At 47.7% G+C, this 18,919-nt stretch overlaps 1 protein-coding gene across 1 annotated transcript in view; it reads left to right on the top strand.

Annotated features, from left to right (window-relative positions):
* The window catches only part of LOC138267100 (ribonuclease kappa-A-like), a 101,120-nt gene extending 89,690 nt beyond the window's left edge, over positions 1-11,430 (top strand). The window contains exon 3 of the mRNA XM_069215950.1: positions 11,286-11,430. Within this exon, the coding sequence (XP_069072051.1) occupies positions 11,286-11,430 (145 nt within the window). The remainder of the gene's footprint in view (positions 1-11,285) is intronic.
* Positions 11,431-18,919: the final 7,489 nt, after the last annotated feature.

Genomic DNA, 18,919 nt, shown 5'->3' with positions numbered 1-18,919 from the left:
GGGATTGGGTCTGGGTGGAGGAAGTTGGAGGAGGGAGGCTAGAGACAGGGACAATGGCTGCCATCAGTGCTGAGGCCAGAGTCTGAAAAGCTAGTTGAAGGGCTGCCTGACCAGAATGAATGCCCTCCAGGAATGCATTGGTTTGTTGCAACTGCCTTTCTACACCCTGGATGGCATTCAAAATGGTAGACTGCCCAACAGTGAGGGACCTGAGGAGGTCAATGGCCTCCTCACTGAGGGCAGCAGGGTGACTAGGGCAGGGCCTGAGGTGCCTGGGGCGAAAGTGATGCCCATCCTCCTGGGCGTGCGGGCACGGGGCAAACGCTGAGGGGCTGCTGTGAGGGCGGTGCTGGTAGGGGGGTGGCGGCTGTACCTGTAGATGCGGGGGGTACAGATGTTGCCACCACCACAAGCGAGCTCCCATCAGAGGACGAGTCCGTGTCACTGGTGTCAGCTCCTGTCACCGCCGTGGAGCTCCCCTCACCCTCCGTCCCACTACTGTACTCCGACTCCGTTGTCTCGCCCTCCAGGGCCATGTGGGATGCAGCTCCCTCCTGCTCCGTTGCCACTGCTCCTCTGCCTGATGAGGCTAATGCACACAAGAACAGGGAGAACACAAAAAGGGGGGGAAGACAGAAGAAAGACATGTTGAGTGCATGCCTTACTGCTACCGTTGGCGGACACGACAGACACAGAAGCCCCCTGCACTACGCTGCGCACTTGGCCTCCACTGTTCAATCCCTGGCACATGGCCTACAAGGCTATGGACGACATCTGCGCACATCGATTTCACAGGAGCCTGACTAGGTGTACTTGGCACTGTACTCAGGTGGGGTGGGGTGCCACAGGCTCTGCCAGCACAAAGGGACCTTGCCTCCTAAACCCGCCCTGGCCTAGGGAAACACACAGCCCACCTCCCCCACCCAGACACCTCCACTGCGCGCAAAATCAGCTGAATGAGAGTGTACTCACCCCCTTGTGGCTGCTGTGATGCCCCCAAGCACCCATCCAACTCCGGGTACGCCACCGCCAGGATCCTGAACATCAGGGGGGTCATGGTGCGACGGGCACCCCTCCCACATTGGGAGGCCATCCCCAGCTGGGCCTCCGCCATCTTCTTGCTCCAGCGGCGAATGTCCTCCCATCTTTTACGGCAGTGTGCGCTCCGTCTGTGGTAGACCCCCAGGGTCCGGACGTCCTTGGTGATGGCCCGCCAAATATCTTTTTTCTGGTGGGCGCTGACCTACATGAATTGTATGGGGGTAAAAGAAAAGTTATTACCAACTGCACCGTCACAGTCATTGGCCACCATCCCTACCCTTGCCATGATGCACATGCACTCATCGTCGTTTCATGCACGCCTCAATCTCCCCCCCATCTTTCATCCAACCCACTCCACACAGGCATAGCCCATACAGCATGCTCCCAGGGTATTTACCGGTTTGTCTGGAGGACCGTAGAGTAGCGTGTACTCAGGGAGGACCCCATCCACGAGTTTCTCCAACTCCTCCGATGTGAAGGCAGGGGCCCTTTGCCCAGTCGCACGAGCCATTGTCTCTTCCAGACCGAGGTCACAGCAGCACTTGCAGTGTAGGTCCTCTCCTGTCGAAGATCAGGTATAGAGTGATTGAACAGATAGAAAATGGCGGTCACATCCGCGGCGGGCGTACCGTCACTGCCGGCGTACATCGTCATTGGCTCCTGGGACCCATAAGGTCCAATATTAACCAATGCAGGATTGCGCCGCAGTCTTCGACCGCCTACTGCGACGGTGTACAACGCCAGCGCAGTTACCTCACATCCCATTGTCCCACTTGACAGGTCAGGCAGCCGCCAAATTTAGGGGCCCACATGGCTTAATTTTTAACTGCGTCACACATACCTAGGCTGAGCCTCAACACACATACAGGCCAAATATTGGATTATGATTTGTGTTCGGTGTAAGCAGTGTTTACGTACCTCTGAGTTGTTAGACTCTGTGCTCGCTGTTGTCCTTCATAGGCACCGTCTGCTGGGACATGTGAGGAGATGGCGGCATCCTCCGGTGTACAGACCGCTGGTGGACCTGTCGACAATGGAGGAAAGACATGTGATCATCACCTACAGGCTTGACCGTGTCACAATCCAGGAACTGTGTGCCCAGTTGGAGCCAGATCTGATGTCAGCTATCCGCCATCCCACAGGAATCTCCCCTCAAGTGCAGGTGCTGTCAGTACTCCATTTCCTTGCAAGTGGGTCATTTCAAACAACAGTGGCCATAGCATCAGGGATGTCCCAGCCTATGTTTTCCAATGTGTTGTCCAGAGTGTTGCCTGCCCTGCTGAAACACATGTAGAGCTACATTGTTTTCCCTCAGGTGGAGGATTTGCCTACAGTGAAAGGAGACTTCTATGCCCTGGGACATATCCCCAACATCATAGGTGCCACTGATGGGACACATGTGGCCTTGGTACCCCCCCCCCCCGCAGGAGTGAACAGGTGTACAGAAACCGGAAGAGTTATCATTCCATGAATGTGCAGATGGTGTGTTTGGGAGACCAGTACATCTCCCATGTGAATGCCAAGTTCCCTGGTTCAATGCATGACGCTTACATCCTGGGGAATAGCAGCATCCCTTATGTGATGGGTCAGCTCCAGAGGCACTTTGTGTGGCTATTAGGTGAGCACCTGGAAGCAAGTCAGTGGAAATGGTTGTCTGGGTCTGGGGATATCACTCCAGGTTAGTGTGTGTCTAACAGTTGTCCCTCTCCATTTGCAGGTGACTCTGGTTACCCCAACCTGTCATGGCTACTGACCCCAGTGAGGAATTCCAGGACAAGGGCAGAGGAACGCTACAATGAGGCCCATGGGCGAACACGGCGGATAATAGAGCGGACCTTCGGCCTCCTGAAGGCCAGGTTCAGGTGCCTCCATATGACAGGTGGATCCCTATTCTATTCACCAAAGAAGGTGTGCCAGATCATTGTGACCTGCTATATGCTTCACAACTTAGCTTTGCAACTATAGGTGCCTTTTCTGCAGGAGGATGGTCCAGATGGCAGTGTTGTTGCAGCTGTGGATCCTGTGGACAGTGAAGACGAGGAAGCAGAAGAAGAGGACATGGACAACAGGAACTCGGTGATCCTGCAATATTTCCAGTGAGACACAGGTAAGATTACAAACCTGCCTACTACATGTACTTTAGCACTACTACTTCTCTGCTGTCTGTCGTTCTCACCCAGTGTATGGTCACTGAGTTGTCACTTTCCCTTATGATTTCACAGATGTGGGTCCCACTGTGTGACATCTGCTTTGATTCCTCATGGACTAGAGCTGTGTGACATAGGTATGTTGACACTACAATTGTAAGAGCATTTTGCCACAGTAATTGCTAATACACTATTCTGAAATCACAGACTGACTCCAGATTGATTTGTGCTTCAAGGGTGTTTATTTAAGTGCTCAATATTGGAGGGGGTTGCAAAATGGTGAGGGTTGATGGTGGAGGACTGTCCATGTCAGAGTCCAGTCTATTAGTCTCACAGGTGCATTGCCCAAATGGGCATAGGAAGTGGAACTGGGGCAGTTTAAGGACGGACAGGGTGACAAAGTGGTACATAGGGATGACAATCAGGGGGGTCTCATTTCTTGGCGGGGGTCTTGGCATCGTTCTCTGTCTTTGTCCTGTATCTCAGGGACCGTTTGCGGGGTGTTTCTCCCTCTGCAGGGGGTGGGGTGCTGGTGTGGTGGTCCTGTGGCGGTGCCTCCTGTCCACTAGCGCCGGCAGAGGTGGTGGGCAGTTCATCGTCCATGCTAGTGTCAGGGGCTCCTTGTAGTGCCACAGTGTCCCTCCTGGTGTTGAGTACTTCCTTCAGCACCCCTACAATGGTGCCCAGTGTGGAATTGATGGTTCTGAGTTCCTCCCTGAAGCCCAAATACTGTTCCTCCTGCAGGCACTGGGTCTCCTGAAACTTGGCCAGTACCATTGCCATCGTCTCCTGGAAGTGGTGGTAGGCTCCCATGATGGAGGAGAGGGCCTCGTGGAGAGTGGCTTCCCTGGGCCTGTCCTCCCCCTGTCGCACAGCAGCCCTCCCTGTTCCCCTGTGTTCCTAGGCCTCCACCCCTTGGACTGTGTGCCCACTACCACTGCCCCCAGGTCCCTGTTGTTGTTGGGGTGGTGGGTTAGCCTGGCTTCCCTGTATTGGTGGACACACTGCTGCTTGACGTGTCCTGGGGACAGAGGTATGGACCCGCTGGGTGGCTGCTGTGCTGGTGTTTCCAGAGGGGGGAAGCTCTGTGGTGGCCTGTGACTGTGTCAGGGGAACCGACTGTCCCGAGGGCTGGTCATCTAGATCCAGTTGGACAGAGCTGCTGTCATCACTGTGGGCCTCTTCTGTTGGTGGTGTGGACATGTGTGGACCCTCCTGTCCGGTGACGTTGGGTAGGGGTCCTGCAGGGGTATAAAAGGATGTTTATTACATCTGTGTGTGCCATGGTGTGCAATGGGTGGGTGTCCGTGTAACCCAGTGCTTGCATTCCTGTGTAGGACCTTGTGTGATGATGGTTTAGGGGGGTGTATGGGTATGTGCAGTGGCCATGCTTTGGTGATGGGTGTCCATGCTTTGTTGTTGCATGCAGGGCTTGGTGTTGGGATGTGTGGTTTGTGATAGTGGAACATTTGTGAGGCGTAGGAGTGATGGGGTGAGGGTATGTGATGGCATGCAGGTAGGGTGGGGGATGTAATAGTTAAGATTTGCCTTACCAGAGTCCATTCCTCCATCTACTCCTGCGAGGCCCTCAGGATGCAGAAATCGCCAAGACCTGCTCCTCCCATGTTATTGGTTGTAGGGGAGGAGGTGGGGGTCCACCACCAGTCCACTGAACCACGATGTGGTGTCTTGAGACCACGGAACGCACCTTCCCCCGTAGGTCGTTCAACCTCTTCCTGATGTCATCCCGATTTCTTGGGTGCTGTCCCACTGCGTTTACCCTGTCCACGATTCTTCGCCATAGCTCCATCTTCCTTGCAATGGAGGTGTGCTGCACCTGTGATCCGAATAGCTGTGGCTCTACCCGGACGATTTCCTCCACCATGACCCTGAGCTCCTCTTCCGAGAACCTGGGGTGTCTGTGCCGTGCCATGGGGTGGGGTGGGTGATGTGTGGGGTGGTGTGTGTGGTGATAGGTGGGGTGATATTTAGTGGTGTGTTGTGTGAGGTGCGTGTAAGTTCTGTGGGTGATGGTATTGTGTGCCTGTTGATGCTTGTTAGTTGTTTGTGGTGTCTCTCTCTGGCCTGTTTTCAAATTTCTAGTAGTAAGGGTTTGTGGGTGTGTGCTTTATATAGGATTGGGTGTGTGGATGTGGTGTGTGTATGTGTATCAGGTGTGTGTATTTTGATTTGTCCAATGTGGTTGTGTTTTGTATATGTGTGTGTATTTTGTGTACCGCCATGGATTACTGCGGTTGAAAGACCGCTGCGTTCATTCGTGGATTTACCACCAGGGTTATAATGAGGGCCTCAATGTCTGTGTGGGGTGAAGATGTGACTTCCGGTAATTGATGGTAAGCCCTAAGTCGTCGAACAACTGGAGGCAGACAGAGATGTGACGCACCACCTGAGCCTTTGAGGGTGCCTTGATGAGCCAGTCGTCGAGATAGGGAAACACCTGCATGCCCGACTGGCGGAGGTGAGCTGCTGCCACTGGAGCCAGCATCTTTGTAAAAATTCTAGGGGCTGATTTCAAACCGAAAGGAAGGACCCGAAACTGTAGATGCATACCAGCCTCCTTGAACCTGAGGAATATTTGATGGTTGCGGTGTATTGGAACATGGAAATACGCATCCTGGAGGTCTAGGGATGCCATATGATCTCCGGTACTCAGGAGGCGTAAGATGTCCTGCATGGACACCCATCACCAAAGTATGTCCACTACAGATACCCACACAGACCCCAAACCATTGCTAGGAATGATCTCGTCATGCATTCCGCTGGTTCCAGACTGCAGACTGTATATGCGACCTCTACAAGAGTAATTGGACGCTCAATGGTGCCAGGTACAGGGCTCTTTTGAGGACATAATTCTCATCACATCGGAAATGCGAACCGCCATGGCTTGGTGGGCGACACCAGCAAATTTGTCCAGCGGTCTCACGTTTCTTCATCCGGTGCCCAACTATATAGTGACGATGGATGCCTCCCTCGAAGGTTGGGGTGCCCACCTCCAAGATCTTCAGATCAGCGGATCCTGGACTCCAAAGGACAGTCAACTCCACATAAATCAGCTGGAGCTCAAGGCAATAGATTTCGCTCTAAAGGCTTTTTTACCAAGTCTTCAGGGCTCTAATGTCTTAATCAGGACCGACAATACTACAAGCATGTTTTATATAAATAAGCAGGGTGGCACAAGGTCTCTACAGCTCTCGCAGCAGGCTCAGAACATCTAGAAATGAGCCATAGCGCACAACATTTCTCTAAAGGCGGAGTACGTGCCAGGACAGACCAACGTGCTGGCAGATACCCTGAGCAGGATAATTATCCCCTACCACGAGTGGGAACTGGCCCAGGAGGTCCTCGACCAACTCTTCCAGTTATGGGGTAGACCAAACATTGATCTGTTTGCCACACTCGAGAACAAGAAATGCCCTTACTATGCAAGCTGGCTTCCCAAGAGAGGGTCGTGGGGGAATGTGTTTTCAATGAGATGGTCCGGCGTCTATGCCTACACTTTTCCTCTGATCCCACTGATACCGAGAGTCATCAGCAAGATGAAGGCGGAGGGTTGTCGCCTCCTATTGGTAGCACCGAGGTGGCCCAGACAGGTGTGGTTCACGGAACTCCTGATGCTCTCGGAATAGCCACATATGCTACTCAGACGGAAGCCATCCCTATTGACAATGCACTGGGGCCAGGTCAGACATCCGGACCCGTCATCTCCCCACTTATCGGCCTGGCTCCTGAGTGCGATGAGCACGCCACCGTAAACATATCTTCGGAATGTAGGGAGATTCTAGCCAGGGCTAGGGCAGACACTACCAATAGGACCTACAGGTTGAAATGGAAGTGTTTTTGTGTGTGGTGTGCAGTGGAAGGGATCCATCCTATCTCCTCTCTTCCAGAACAGATACTACCGTATTTGTTGCACCTGGCAAAGTCTGGACTCTCATATTCCTCTATCCGGGTGCACGTGGCGGCAATTTCGAGATACTGCAGGTCTCAGAATCTGGTCGCCTTATATTCCACCAGGCTTGTGAAGCAATTCCTGAGGGGCCTGTTTCGTACTTTTCCACCGGTGCGGAAGCCTCCACCGTTGTGGTCCCTAAATGTGGTCCTGGGGCAGCTCATGAAACCCCCTTTTGAGCAGATCCACAGAGCGGAACTAAAGTTCATTTCATGGAAAATGGCTTTATTGCTGGCTCTTACTTCGGCTAAGAGAGTAAGTGACATACAGGCATTCACCATCAAGGAGCCTTTTCTTCAGTTCACCACTACTAGCGTAATTCTGAGAACGAATCCTAAGTATATTCCGAAGGTGCCCTCAACTTTCCATTTGAATGAACCGGTTATCTTGAAAACCTTTTTTCCTAATCCGCCGACAGTGGCAGAAAGGGCATTACATTTGTTGGATATTAAAAGGTGTCTGAAGTTTTCCCTGCAGAAGACACAGAGCATACGCAAATCAGACCAGTTGTTTGTGGCCTTTGGAGACGCAAGGAAGGGCCTTCCAGTATCCAAGCAGACCGTAGCCAGGTGGATTGGCCTGGCGATCCAATTCTGTCATATTCAGGCCGGTAAACCTCTCCACAGCAGGGTAAGAGCCCATTCGACAAGGATGGTAGCCACATCGGCTGCACTCTTCGCAGGGGTGCCCCTGCAGCATATTTGTAGAGCGGCCACATGGTCCAGCCAGCATACGTTCACGAAACACTACCGTCTCGAGGAGACGAATAACATGGACACAGCGGTGGGGCAAGCAGTGTTGAGGCATTTATTTCGTTAAGGTGAGCATCTTGGATTATCCCACCTCCGCAAACAGGGTAGGTGAGCAATGGTTCCTTATTCTAGTCAAGGTTAAACTTTTTTCTATTTTTAATGATTTTTGTAGTTGTTGGTTATCGTAGCAAGCTAGATACTTGTTGTAATGCGCTGATCTATGCTTATTATGCCTGATTGTTATTTTCAGAGGAACATTGCTACGTTGCCATTGAACACTAACAGGAGGTACTGTTACTCTTATTACTATTGTTATTCCTATGCTTGTTCTGCTTATAAGGGTACAGCTACATGGCTAGTTAATCAATGTTACTGCTCGCTACTCTAATTCAAGCATGTGAATCTATGAAAGATCCAATACTGGAGAAGAAAATTAGTTACTTACCTGTAACTGTGGTTCTCCAGTATTGGTATCTTTCATAGATTCACATGCGACCCTCCCTCCTCCCCTCAGAGGCTCCCCTTATAGATGAACTCTTAACTTCACACTTGTACTAGAAAATCTGAGGGAAAGAGCTTCTGTTGGGAGTGTTCTAGAGGGTGTGGACGCCTGATTGGCTGTGGCTCAACTTTGGGTCTTTTTTACAAAAGGACACGGATAGGCTATAAAAGAGCCTAGGTGGGCCATTGGGGCCTAGTGTGTAAAGTTTACTGCTATGTATATTTGAAGTTACAGTGAGGCTCCCACCTCGACGACGGGGATGATTCAAGCATGTGAATCTATGAAAGATACCAATACTGGAGAACCACAGTTACAGGTAAGTATCTAATTTTCTTCTCCAGTATTGACATCTTTCATAGATTCACATGTGAACATCCCCTTCAGTCGCTCACCACATTGATTGCTGATCATACTAGTATTTGGTATTAAATGCATTTGTTCTATGAAATCTGGTTGTGTGTTAGTTCTAGAGGAGTGAAATTAGGAAGGGGCTTCTCGTTGATTGGTTGACGTATAGTTCTACTTAAAATGATGTGGATTGGTATACCATGTCAGGGGGTTGGACTTTACTGTCTAATGTTGTTGATTTATACTGCTGGATATAAGTACCAGGGGACTCCCACCTCAAAGACTGTGAAGATTTTAGCATGTCAATCTAAGAAAGATATGAATACTGGAGAACTACAGTGTATAGGTAAGTAACTTGTTTTTCTGGGACTTTGCAAAATAGACCACAATATTCTACATTTTACTTTATATAAATATCAGAGAAATTTTCATGGTGAAAGGCACTTCATATAGGTAGCTAATGTGTATTCCTTTTAGAAGACCAATAGGATTATCTATGGCTGACCAGAATAATTCGTCCAATTTGAGTAACAGTTTATATCGACTAAACTGACAGATTAAGCTTCAATAGTGATTTTACCAGTGCAAAAGAACAAAACAGCTGACAAGATATATTCACCGTGAGCGATGACCAATCCTTGTGCATATCCTGTTTTACTTCTTTCTTAGATGTAGCATACTTGCCTTCAGATGGGAAAAAAGGATTGGTCATTGAAAAGATGGACATATCTGAAAGCCTATCTTTTCTCGTCTGAAGGCAAGTATGTTTCTTTAAACTCAGTTTTACTGTTTCCTTACCTTGCTCTCATCTCTGTTCTGGACAGGATGGAAAACCTGACAACAGAGGACCTCACCTGGTGACTGAGGACTTCTCATGGGCAGGTCAAGGGAACACCCTTAAAACTCACAGTGTTCAAAGCTAAAGAGACTGCTAAATTCCTAAGTTATACTGCAAATGAACTCTAAATCGCTACCTGTCTATTGGTTGTGAGATCCCCAATGAGATTCCTTTGTAGTCACTGCCAAAGGTGTCAGACAGACTCCCCGCAAGGATGTAAACACACTCATCCTCCCCAAATGTATACATACACATGCAGCATCCAAGTCTTAAATGGATGGAGCAAAGGACACGTTGCAGGGAACGGGAAACTAATTTAAAACTACCGGGTGGCAGTAGGCGGCTCTTCCTGGTAGGTCACAGGTAGAAAAGCCTACCCTATCAGTATTATCTGTCACAGCCACCACTGTAAGCCTGCATCAGCCTGGTGAGGTGACTATAGTCACACTCAGTAAAAGGACTGTGAACATGGTGTGTGCTCTCCTCTGGGTCGCATTCTGTGCCACAGGAAACGTTCAGTGCACAAACATTATTGTTGTGTGTGCAGATGCCAATCCACTATACTTCCTATGGGAACTTGAGGCAGGGGTGCATGTTCTCCAGAGCCATACAGGAGTAAGTGCAAGTTTTGAAGGTGGTCTATGTGCTTGTCATGTTCCCCAGGAACAGAGATGTTTATTGACTGTGGCACTACACGTATATGCACAGCTAAATTGAGGGGTGGTTGGTGAGGTTTTGAGTACCACCTGTATATGTGTTTATGTTTCCAGCATGTAAGAGGAGGGGCTTTATCTAAAAGTAGGTGTTATGTGTGAGGGCCAGACCTGTTTTGTTTTTGGCACAGTGAACAATAATAAATGTTATTTTAACAAAGAGCACGGCCATGAGAAGTTAAGGAGTATTTCATCGGTTAACCAGGGATCAGATTTGATTGACCATAGGCTTGTCACAGTGGGTGGCAGGGGCATTTGTTTGTATAACAACACCCACTGAAAGACATGACTGTGGAGTGAAATGCCAATATTAAGGGTGGCCAGATGCCTAACTGGTGGTAGCAGGAACCAAGGAGACATATGGTGGTGTCTGTTCAGGTAATAACCTGGTGCAATGAAACACCACTTGCCATTGCAATATGAAGACCAGACCTTCAGCTCCTCACACAACTCTACCAATGCATCACACCCATGACATGCAGCATTCCTGCTATTTTAGTACTGAAACCCAAACAACTGTTCTTGTGCACCTCAACCCTTTCAAATACTAAGGCCTACACACAACTGTAGCTTACAGACAGCCTACTCCAGTTTTTACTTCCTATTTATAATTCCACCTATGTACATAAGTGTTGATCTTAAGCACTACTGTTATTCCTATCCTGACATTCACTTACATCTCTAACAATGCACCTCAATACTTGTATGCAAACTCCTTGCTCTTCCAGTTCTCATAGACCTATGCACAGTTTTACTAAATCACCAGAATCCATGCTGGCAGCATCCACTGCTATTCAACTGCAGAATCTCATACAAAGATTGGATAGTGCACCCTAGCCATTACTCAGACACTCGAGTCCTCTGACCCCATTTTCCCTTTCTCTCACACACGTTTGGTAGTGTTGTGTATCCTATATGATTTGATGCGCTGTAATGTTTTGTCACTAAACTGATTAATTCTGTATTTTTTGCAGTGAACGCCCACCGGAGAAAATTTACAGAGTGTATGAGCAGGTCAGCTATAACTGCTTCCTCGCTGCTACAATGTATCTGGCTTTGGGTGCCTTCTCCTTCTGGCAAGTCCGACTTCACAAACGTGAGCAGTACATGATAATCTAGTGATGCCTGGCATCATCTTTTTCAGTCAGCTCATTTTATATGGCATGGGCCATCTCCTGAAGCCAGCTCACATTCAAACTAAGCATCCAGACTGAAAACGTCCTTTACAACTGGCTCATTATTAGGCAAGTTCCAGAGTAGACAAGCTGAAGTCAGTATTAGATTTACTCTGCAGCCACCTCACATCAAACTTATCCAAGAGCCGCTAAAGTAAAACCAAGACCAAGATGGAACATTGCCATGAGTTTTCTTCAGATCAATTCTAAAGCAGTGGGACAGAAATCTTGTAATCGTATCCTTAGAGGATCTACGTATGATAGACCATGATACTTGTAAGAGTAGACCTCTCTGCTTATGGTCAATGATTAAGTAGCTGTATAGGGTACACAATCATCCTCTGTTCCATTCCTCAGCTTCATCTCTTCAAAAAGTGTTATCTCTTTCATGTTAATGTTCACAATTTTATCTTCTGTTTCACCTGCTGCTGCTTTGCGCAAAGAACTGGGCACATTGGAGCTGGATGCTGTGTGGATCAAAAGTCATTTATTTGATCTTATTGAAAGGATTCTTATTGCCTAGGATTCTTATTGCCTAGGTCTAGTTTCAAGAGTCTCTTTATTAACCTGGTGTCCTAAGACTTTCAGTCATTTTGAAGTCTGCCTGAGGGTGACATGGGGCCTTCTCCTGGCTATACATCCAACAGTATTCAGTTTCTGCTCTGTGAAAATCCAGGGTAAGAGTAATAGGGTAGGAAGAGGAATCAAGAGAGAAGATTAAAGATGAATGTGCACTGGAAAGTATGATTCACTGAGGCAGTCACAACTTTGCCTGTCACAGTGGGCTGGGTTTTTCATGCAGCTGCTCTGGACCTGCTTATCATCTCTTAATGAAGGTGATTTATATAGTCTAGGATGTGGCACAGTTATGAGTGAAGTAGGGTGTAAATGTTATGTGTTTCCCTAGGACTGCATGCGTTAAGACAGGGTCCATCCATCATCCATCCAGCAAGCCTATGAATTGGCATATATAAGTATCTGTTCCTTCTACTTGGTCTGGTGAGTGGAAGACAGGAAAGATAGAGAGTAGAGACTGTATTGGGTGAGTGTAACAATCATCTGTCTTCTGGGGTGGTGGGGATGACAGCGTGTGCAAATTCTGCCCTACACCTTTTTATGTTGAAGTCTTTTTAAATCCCACAGTGAGAACTCCAGAGTCCTTGGAGGTTGCTGGTTACCCCAAGGGCTATGTTCAGACCCACACAATGTAAAACATGAATTTGAGGTATTACTCACAGGTGGGGAGAAGTCTTCTAGTCCTGATCCACAAATTGTGATCGGTGTGTTACACTCAAACTGGGTGTTGTGAAACTGACCCCTTTTAGGGTATGTGTAAAGTATTCTTGAGGGAATTATTCTGGATTTTTAACCCTGTGTTGGAAAGTGACAATGTATAGGTTTTGTGGATAAGGAAAGAATTCCCTAGCCTTGAACCACATGTTTGGATGTAATGATGAATAGCATTCTCTAAGAGAACTGGGTGCATAGTTTTTCAGAGTCCTATTCAACAAACGTCTGTTTTTTAGTTGACGTTTCAACTTGTTTCTCTTGTGACTCCTGCTGCATAGGACCTGTTTTTGTGTGCTCTTGTTTATTTCTACTCTTCAAATCCTGAAAAAATTTATTAAGTTAAAAATACTAATAATAGAGAATGTTGCAAAAAAATGATTTGGGATTGCAGTTCTTTCTTGTTCCATTGTTAACTTTACCCGTGCAGATCAAAATGGTGGCCTGTAACTTAAAAATTTGCTGTATCAAACCGGGGTTGCTTGTCACAGATAAGTCATTCAAAAAGATAATCAAAGCCTTTTTTAGCAAAGTTTGTTTTATTGACTTTTTGAGGCTATACTATAGACAGCTTCCATTTATAGATAACTTAATGTAGATGGTTTTTAAGTGTGCATATAATGGGTTAGCTGCTTCGCTTAGAGCATGATTTATGGTTTGACGGACGGCACTCCGTCCATCATGGTGGCAGAGAACATTACCTCCACTTAGATATGACCACCGGCCCTTTGTACAGTGAAAGGAACCACTGTCACAGGAGTTCCTTTTAACCCCTTCGCTGCCAGGCCTTTCCCCCCTCAGGTGCCAAGCCTTTTTGTGGCTATTTGGGGCAGTTTGCGCTTAGGCCCTCATAACTTTTTGTCCACATAAGCTACCCATGACAAATTTGCGTCCTTTTTTCCCAACATCCTAGGGATTCTAGAGGTACCCAGACTTTGTGGGTTCCCCAGAAGGAGGCCAAGAAATTAGCCAAAATACAGTGAAAATTTCGTTTTTTTCAAAAAAATTGGAAAAAGGGGCTGCAGAAGAAGGCTTGTGTTTTTTCCCCTGACAATGGCATCAACAAAGGGTTTGCGGTGCTAAAATCACCAGCTTCCCAGTTTTCAGGAACAGGTAGACTTGAATCAGAAAACCCAATTTTTCAACACAATTTTGGCATTTTACTGGGACATACCCCATTTTTACGTTTTGTTGTGCTTTCAGCCTCCTTTCAGTCAGTGACAGAAATGGGCGTGAAACCAATGCTGCATCCCAGAAACCAAAACATTTCTGAAAAGTAGACACAATTCTGAATTCAGCAAGGGGTAATTTATGTAGATCCTACAAGGGTTTCCTACAGAAAATAACAACAGAAAAAATAAAAATTGAAATTGAGGTGAAAAAATCTGCAATTTTCCTCTACGTTTTACTCTGTAACTTTTTCCTGCAATGTCAGAGTTTTGAAAGCAATATACCGTTACGTCTGCTGGACTCTTCTGGTTGCGGGGAGTTATAGGGCTTGTAGGTTCATCAAGAACTCTAGGTACCCAGAGCCAATAAATGACCTGCACCCTGCAGTGGGTTTTCATTCTATACCGGGTATACAGCAATTCATTTGCTGAAATATAAAGAGTAAAAAATAGGTATCAAGAAAACCTTTGTATTTCCAAAATGGGCACAAGATAAGGTGTTGAGGAGCAGTGGTTATTTGCACATCTTTGAATTCCAGGGTGCCCATACTAGCATTTGAATTACAGTGCATTTCTCAAATAGACATCTTTTTTACACACTCTCTTATATTTGGAAGGAAAAAATGTAGAGCAAGACAAGGGGCAATAACACTTGTTTTGCTATTCTATGTTCCCCCAAGTCTCCCAATAAAAATGATACCTCACTTGTGTGGGTAGGCCTAGCGCCCGCGACAGGAAATGCCCCAAAACACAACGTGGACACATCCCATATTTTGACAGAAAACAGAGGTGTTTATTGCAAAGTTCCTACCTGTAGATTTTGGCCTCTAGCTCAGCCGGCACCTAGGGAAACCTACCAAATCTGTGCATTTTTTAAAACTAGAGACCTAGGGGAATCCAAGATGGGGTGACTTGTGGGGCTCTGACCAGGTTCTGTTACCCAGAATCCTTTGCAAACCTCAAAATTTGGCTAAAAAAACACATTTTCCTCACATTTTGGGGACAGAAATTTCTGGAATCTAAGAGGAGCCACAAATTTCCTTCCACCCAGCGTTCCCCCAAGTCTCCTGATAAAAATGGTACCTCACTTGTGTGGGTAGGCCTAGCGCCCACGAAAGGAAATAGCCCAAAACACAACATGGACACATCACATTTTTTCACAGAAAACAGTGCCTACCTGTGGATTTTGGCCTCTAGCTCAGCCAGCCCCGGGGGGGGACAGAAATGGCCTAAAATAAATTTGACCACTCCACCCCACCCCCTGGGGAGCGACCCTTGCCTACGGGGTCGCTCCCCTTGCGTCACGGTGCAAAAAAAAAGATCCCTGGTGCTTAGTGGTTTCTGCCCCCCTTGGGGGCAGATTGACCTAAAATCAGCCGATCTGCCCCCAAAGTGGGCAGAAATGGCCTAAATACAATTTGCCTCTCCAGGGGAGCGATCCCTGCCTAAGGGGTCGCTCCCTATCTCTAAAAAAAAAAGAAAAAAAAAAGAAATTGCCCTGGCGCCTAGAGGTGTCTGCCCCCCCTGGGGGCAGATCGGCCTAATAACCATAGGCCGATCTGCCCCCAGGGGGGCAGAAATGGCCTAAAATAAATTTGCCCCCCCACCCTCCTGGGGAGCGATCCTTTCCTACAAGGTTGCTCCACTTGCCTGACAGCGCAAAAAAAAAAGATCCCTGGTGCCTAGTGGTTTCTGCCCCCCTTGGGGGCAGATTGACCTAAAATCGGCCGATCTACCCCCAAAGTGGTCAGAAATGGCCTAAATACAATTTGCCCCTCCAGGGGAGCGACCCTTGCTTAAGGGGACGCTCCCCATCTGTAAAACAACAACAACAACAAAAATCCCCGGTGCCTTGTGGTTTCTGCCCCCCTTGGGGGGAGATCGGCTTAATTAAAATAGGCTGATCTGCCCCTCTGGGGGGCAGAAATGGCCTAAAATAAATTTGCCCCCAGGGGAATGACCCTTACCTAACTAAGGGGTCGCTCCCCTTACGTGAAATTCACGAACAAAAAAAAATAATCCCTGGTATCTAGTGGTTTCTGTCCCCCTTGGGGGCAGATTGGCCTCATAAAAATAGGCCAATCTGCCCCCAAGGGGGGCAGAAATGGCCTAAATATAATTTGCCCCCTATTGGAGCGACCCTTGCCTAAGGGGTTGCTCCCCACCTCTAAAACAAAAAACTAAACAATTTTTTTTTTTTATCCCTGGTGCCTAGAGGTTTCTGCCCCTAGGGGGCATAAAAGGCCTTAAAAAAAAATGCCCCCCCGGGAGCGACCCTTGCCCAAGGGGTCGCACCCTTATGTCAATTTCATTTTTGAAATAAAATCCCTGGTGTCTAGTGGGCGTTTTGACAGCCGGATTGCAGAGAGAGACTTCAAAGGGAAGGAAATAACTGACGTCACAGGGGGGGTTGGGGGGGTCGGGGTGGAAGGGGAAGGGATTCCCCTTTCAGCCCTGGCCTGGGGGGGTGGGGGGGCGGCCCTCGGGGGGAGCGCTAGCGCTTCCCCGAGGGCCGGTCCCAGGACGTAATGGTTACGTCCATGGCGCCACATGGGCGCAGCCATGGACGTAACCATTACGTCCTTGGCGACGAATGGGTTAATGTACAAAACGTTTTTGTTTTTAAGAAACAAACTCTTGCCTTTTCAGAAACAAACTCCTAAAGCAGAAGTTTGTTTCTGAAAAACATTAAACTGCTTGTGTCCCTTATTGCTAGGCTTGACACATCCATTCTAAATAGGGTGGGCTTTGTAATACCCTTCCTCCACCAGCCCCTACTCCAGTAGGTTCTTGGAGGAAGTTTTCCACCAATGAAAATGTTAAGGTCCGCCTGTCTCTAAATGAGGTGGGCATACTTATGGTTTGGTGGACAATGTACTCTGTCAGGTTTGAGACTGAGTATCCTTTTCACCAAACTCTACATCAGGCACTAAGGGCCTGATTTAGATCTTGACAGTAATGGTTCCGCCGTCAACTTTTTGACTGAAAACCCGTCTTCTGCCGTGATGGGCCGCCTGCTGTATTTAGATGTTGGTGGTCCCATAGCCGAAAGCCCACATTTGATCCGCTGTCTCTGCCAAGAAACAACAAATGTGTCAACAGCGGGAGAGGGATAGGTGGCTGATGGCGCAACCCCAGCCACCCTTTCTGCCATGAAGATTTGGATGTGCCTTACTGCCAAGAGAAAAGTGGCGGTCCAACCTCCAAGTCTAAGTTGGCGGATGGGGGGGGGGGGGACTCACCTTCCCAATTCCATTTCTGATTTCCAATGGACATGACTGGTCAGTTGCACCAGTGACTGGACAAGACCAGCTGTACGCAGCACTCTATGCACAGTCTCTGGCATCTTGCTTGAGTACAGATCCTGGCATTACAGAGGTTGGGAGAAGGACCTGACCAAGACCCATTCACCTTACCTTTACTCCCCCCTGCATGCAACCTCCAGGCTTGCTTAGCAGCATTTGAAGAAGCCTGGATTTTGACTAAGCCCTTTGTCCAACCATGATGCCCACAGAGTCTACTTCACATGGCCTTCTGACATGTGTAGAAGAGGATGGATTAAGGACCTGTCCTTTAGCATTCCCCTACCTCTAACCAGCATGCATGCACAGTATGCTGGTCATGGCCTCCCACCTAGGGCACAGGGGATTGGATACTGGGTCTGACCTTTGACCATGCCACCAAGCCCAGTCTCAGGAGGGTTTGGATCCAGTGCCTGGCCTTCCTGCCTACCACTGTTCCTACCCTTTTACTGCATGGTCTCTGCATGTTGCAATGACGAGCCCCCAGCAGACCAGTATACCAGGTGGGAGCTCTAGAACACTACTACAAACCAGGCAAGAGCTAAAAAGAAGGAGAAGATACCCAAAGGTATTGAGCACAACCAATAAACAAAGGGAATCTAATGCAAGGGAACTGCGCAAGGTTAAAACAAGAAACATGAAGGACGATTAAATGGGTGCAAACTGGTAGGAAGTGGGGAGCCACCAGGATTGACAACATGAGGACAGCCACAGCCCATATATTGAATTAGCCTTACTGTCATTTGCGCCTGCACTTGTACTATACTTCAGAAAGTAATTGTCTAATAGTAACAGTCATTTAGCTGTGTATTATTCATCCCCTCTTTAGTTTCCACTGTCCTGTTCACAAACTCCAGCCCCCGCTAGGCCTATGACTATTTCTCTGACCATGCTGATCATGAATTTTGACAACAATAGAGCCAGCATAGCTAAAAAAACACACAGCAGGCTCCAGTTCATAGCCCCCATCAACATAGGGTCAAGATGACAATGTGGTTGGAATATCAACCACTTCAAGAGGAAGCAAGCATTCATCCACGAGGTACTTGGCGTAGAACATTTTTTATTCCCCTCTGAGTGAAGAAAGTGAATGCAACAAAAGTCACCTGCACTTTGTGCAGCCTAGTTTTCCAGTGGGGCCACAGTGATTTTTACTAGTTTGGCACCACTGAGATGATAAAGCATCTGTAAGAAATACACTCAAACGTTGTGTCCAAGGTTGAAGTATAGCAGAGGAGAGAATAAGTGTCAAATGGACAGATATGGGTAGCAGCCCTCAACCTAGGATTCTGTTCATCCAGTGAAGTGCTACACACGGTAGAGGAGAGTATTTATGTCAGCCCCTCCAGGGCACTTGGAACCCCTCAAAAGGTAGCAAAGTTGTGAACTGGCAGGCAAAATACTGTAGCAGAGATCAGTAGAAGAATAATAGTCATCTTAAGTAGTATTGGCAAGAAGTGAATCAGCAGTTAATAGGCAGTTGATTGATACCACATACAAAAGCAGAAAAGTTGAATTTGATGAAGGAAAATTTGAAAGCAGCAGACAGTAAAGAAAAGGTTAACTATAGGGAAAATGAAGTAGGGACTTATGGTCGAAACCTGGACACTGTAGTAAATACATGAACACTCCTGGAGCTTCTGAAGTCGAGAGTTGACAGTTTCCTTATATAGCA

Source organism: Pleurodeles waltl, chromosome 12 (assembly GCF_031143425.1).
Source record: "Pleurodeles waltl isolate 20211129_DDA chromosome 12, aPleWal1.hap1.20221129, whole genome shotgun sequence".
NCBI lineage: Eukaryota > Metazoa > Chordata > Amphibia > Caudata > Salamandridae > Pleurodeles > Pleurodeles waltl.
The sequence above is the reverse complement of the archived record's forward strand: the minus strand, read 5'-3'. Positions and strand labels throughout refer to the sequence as shown.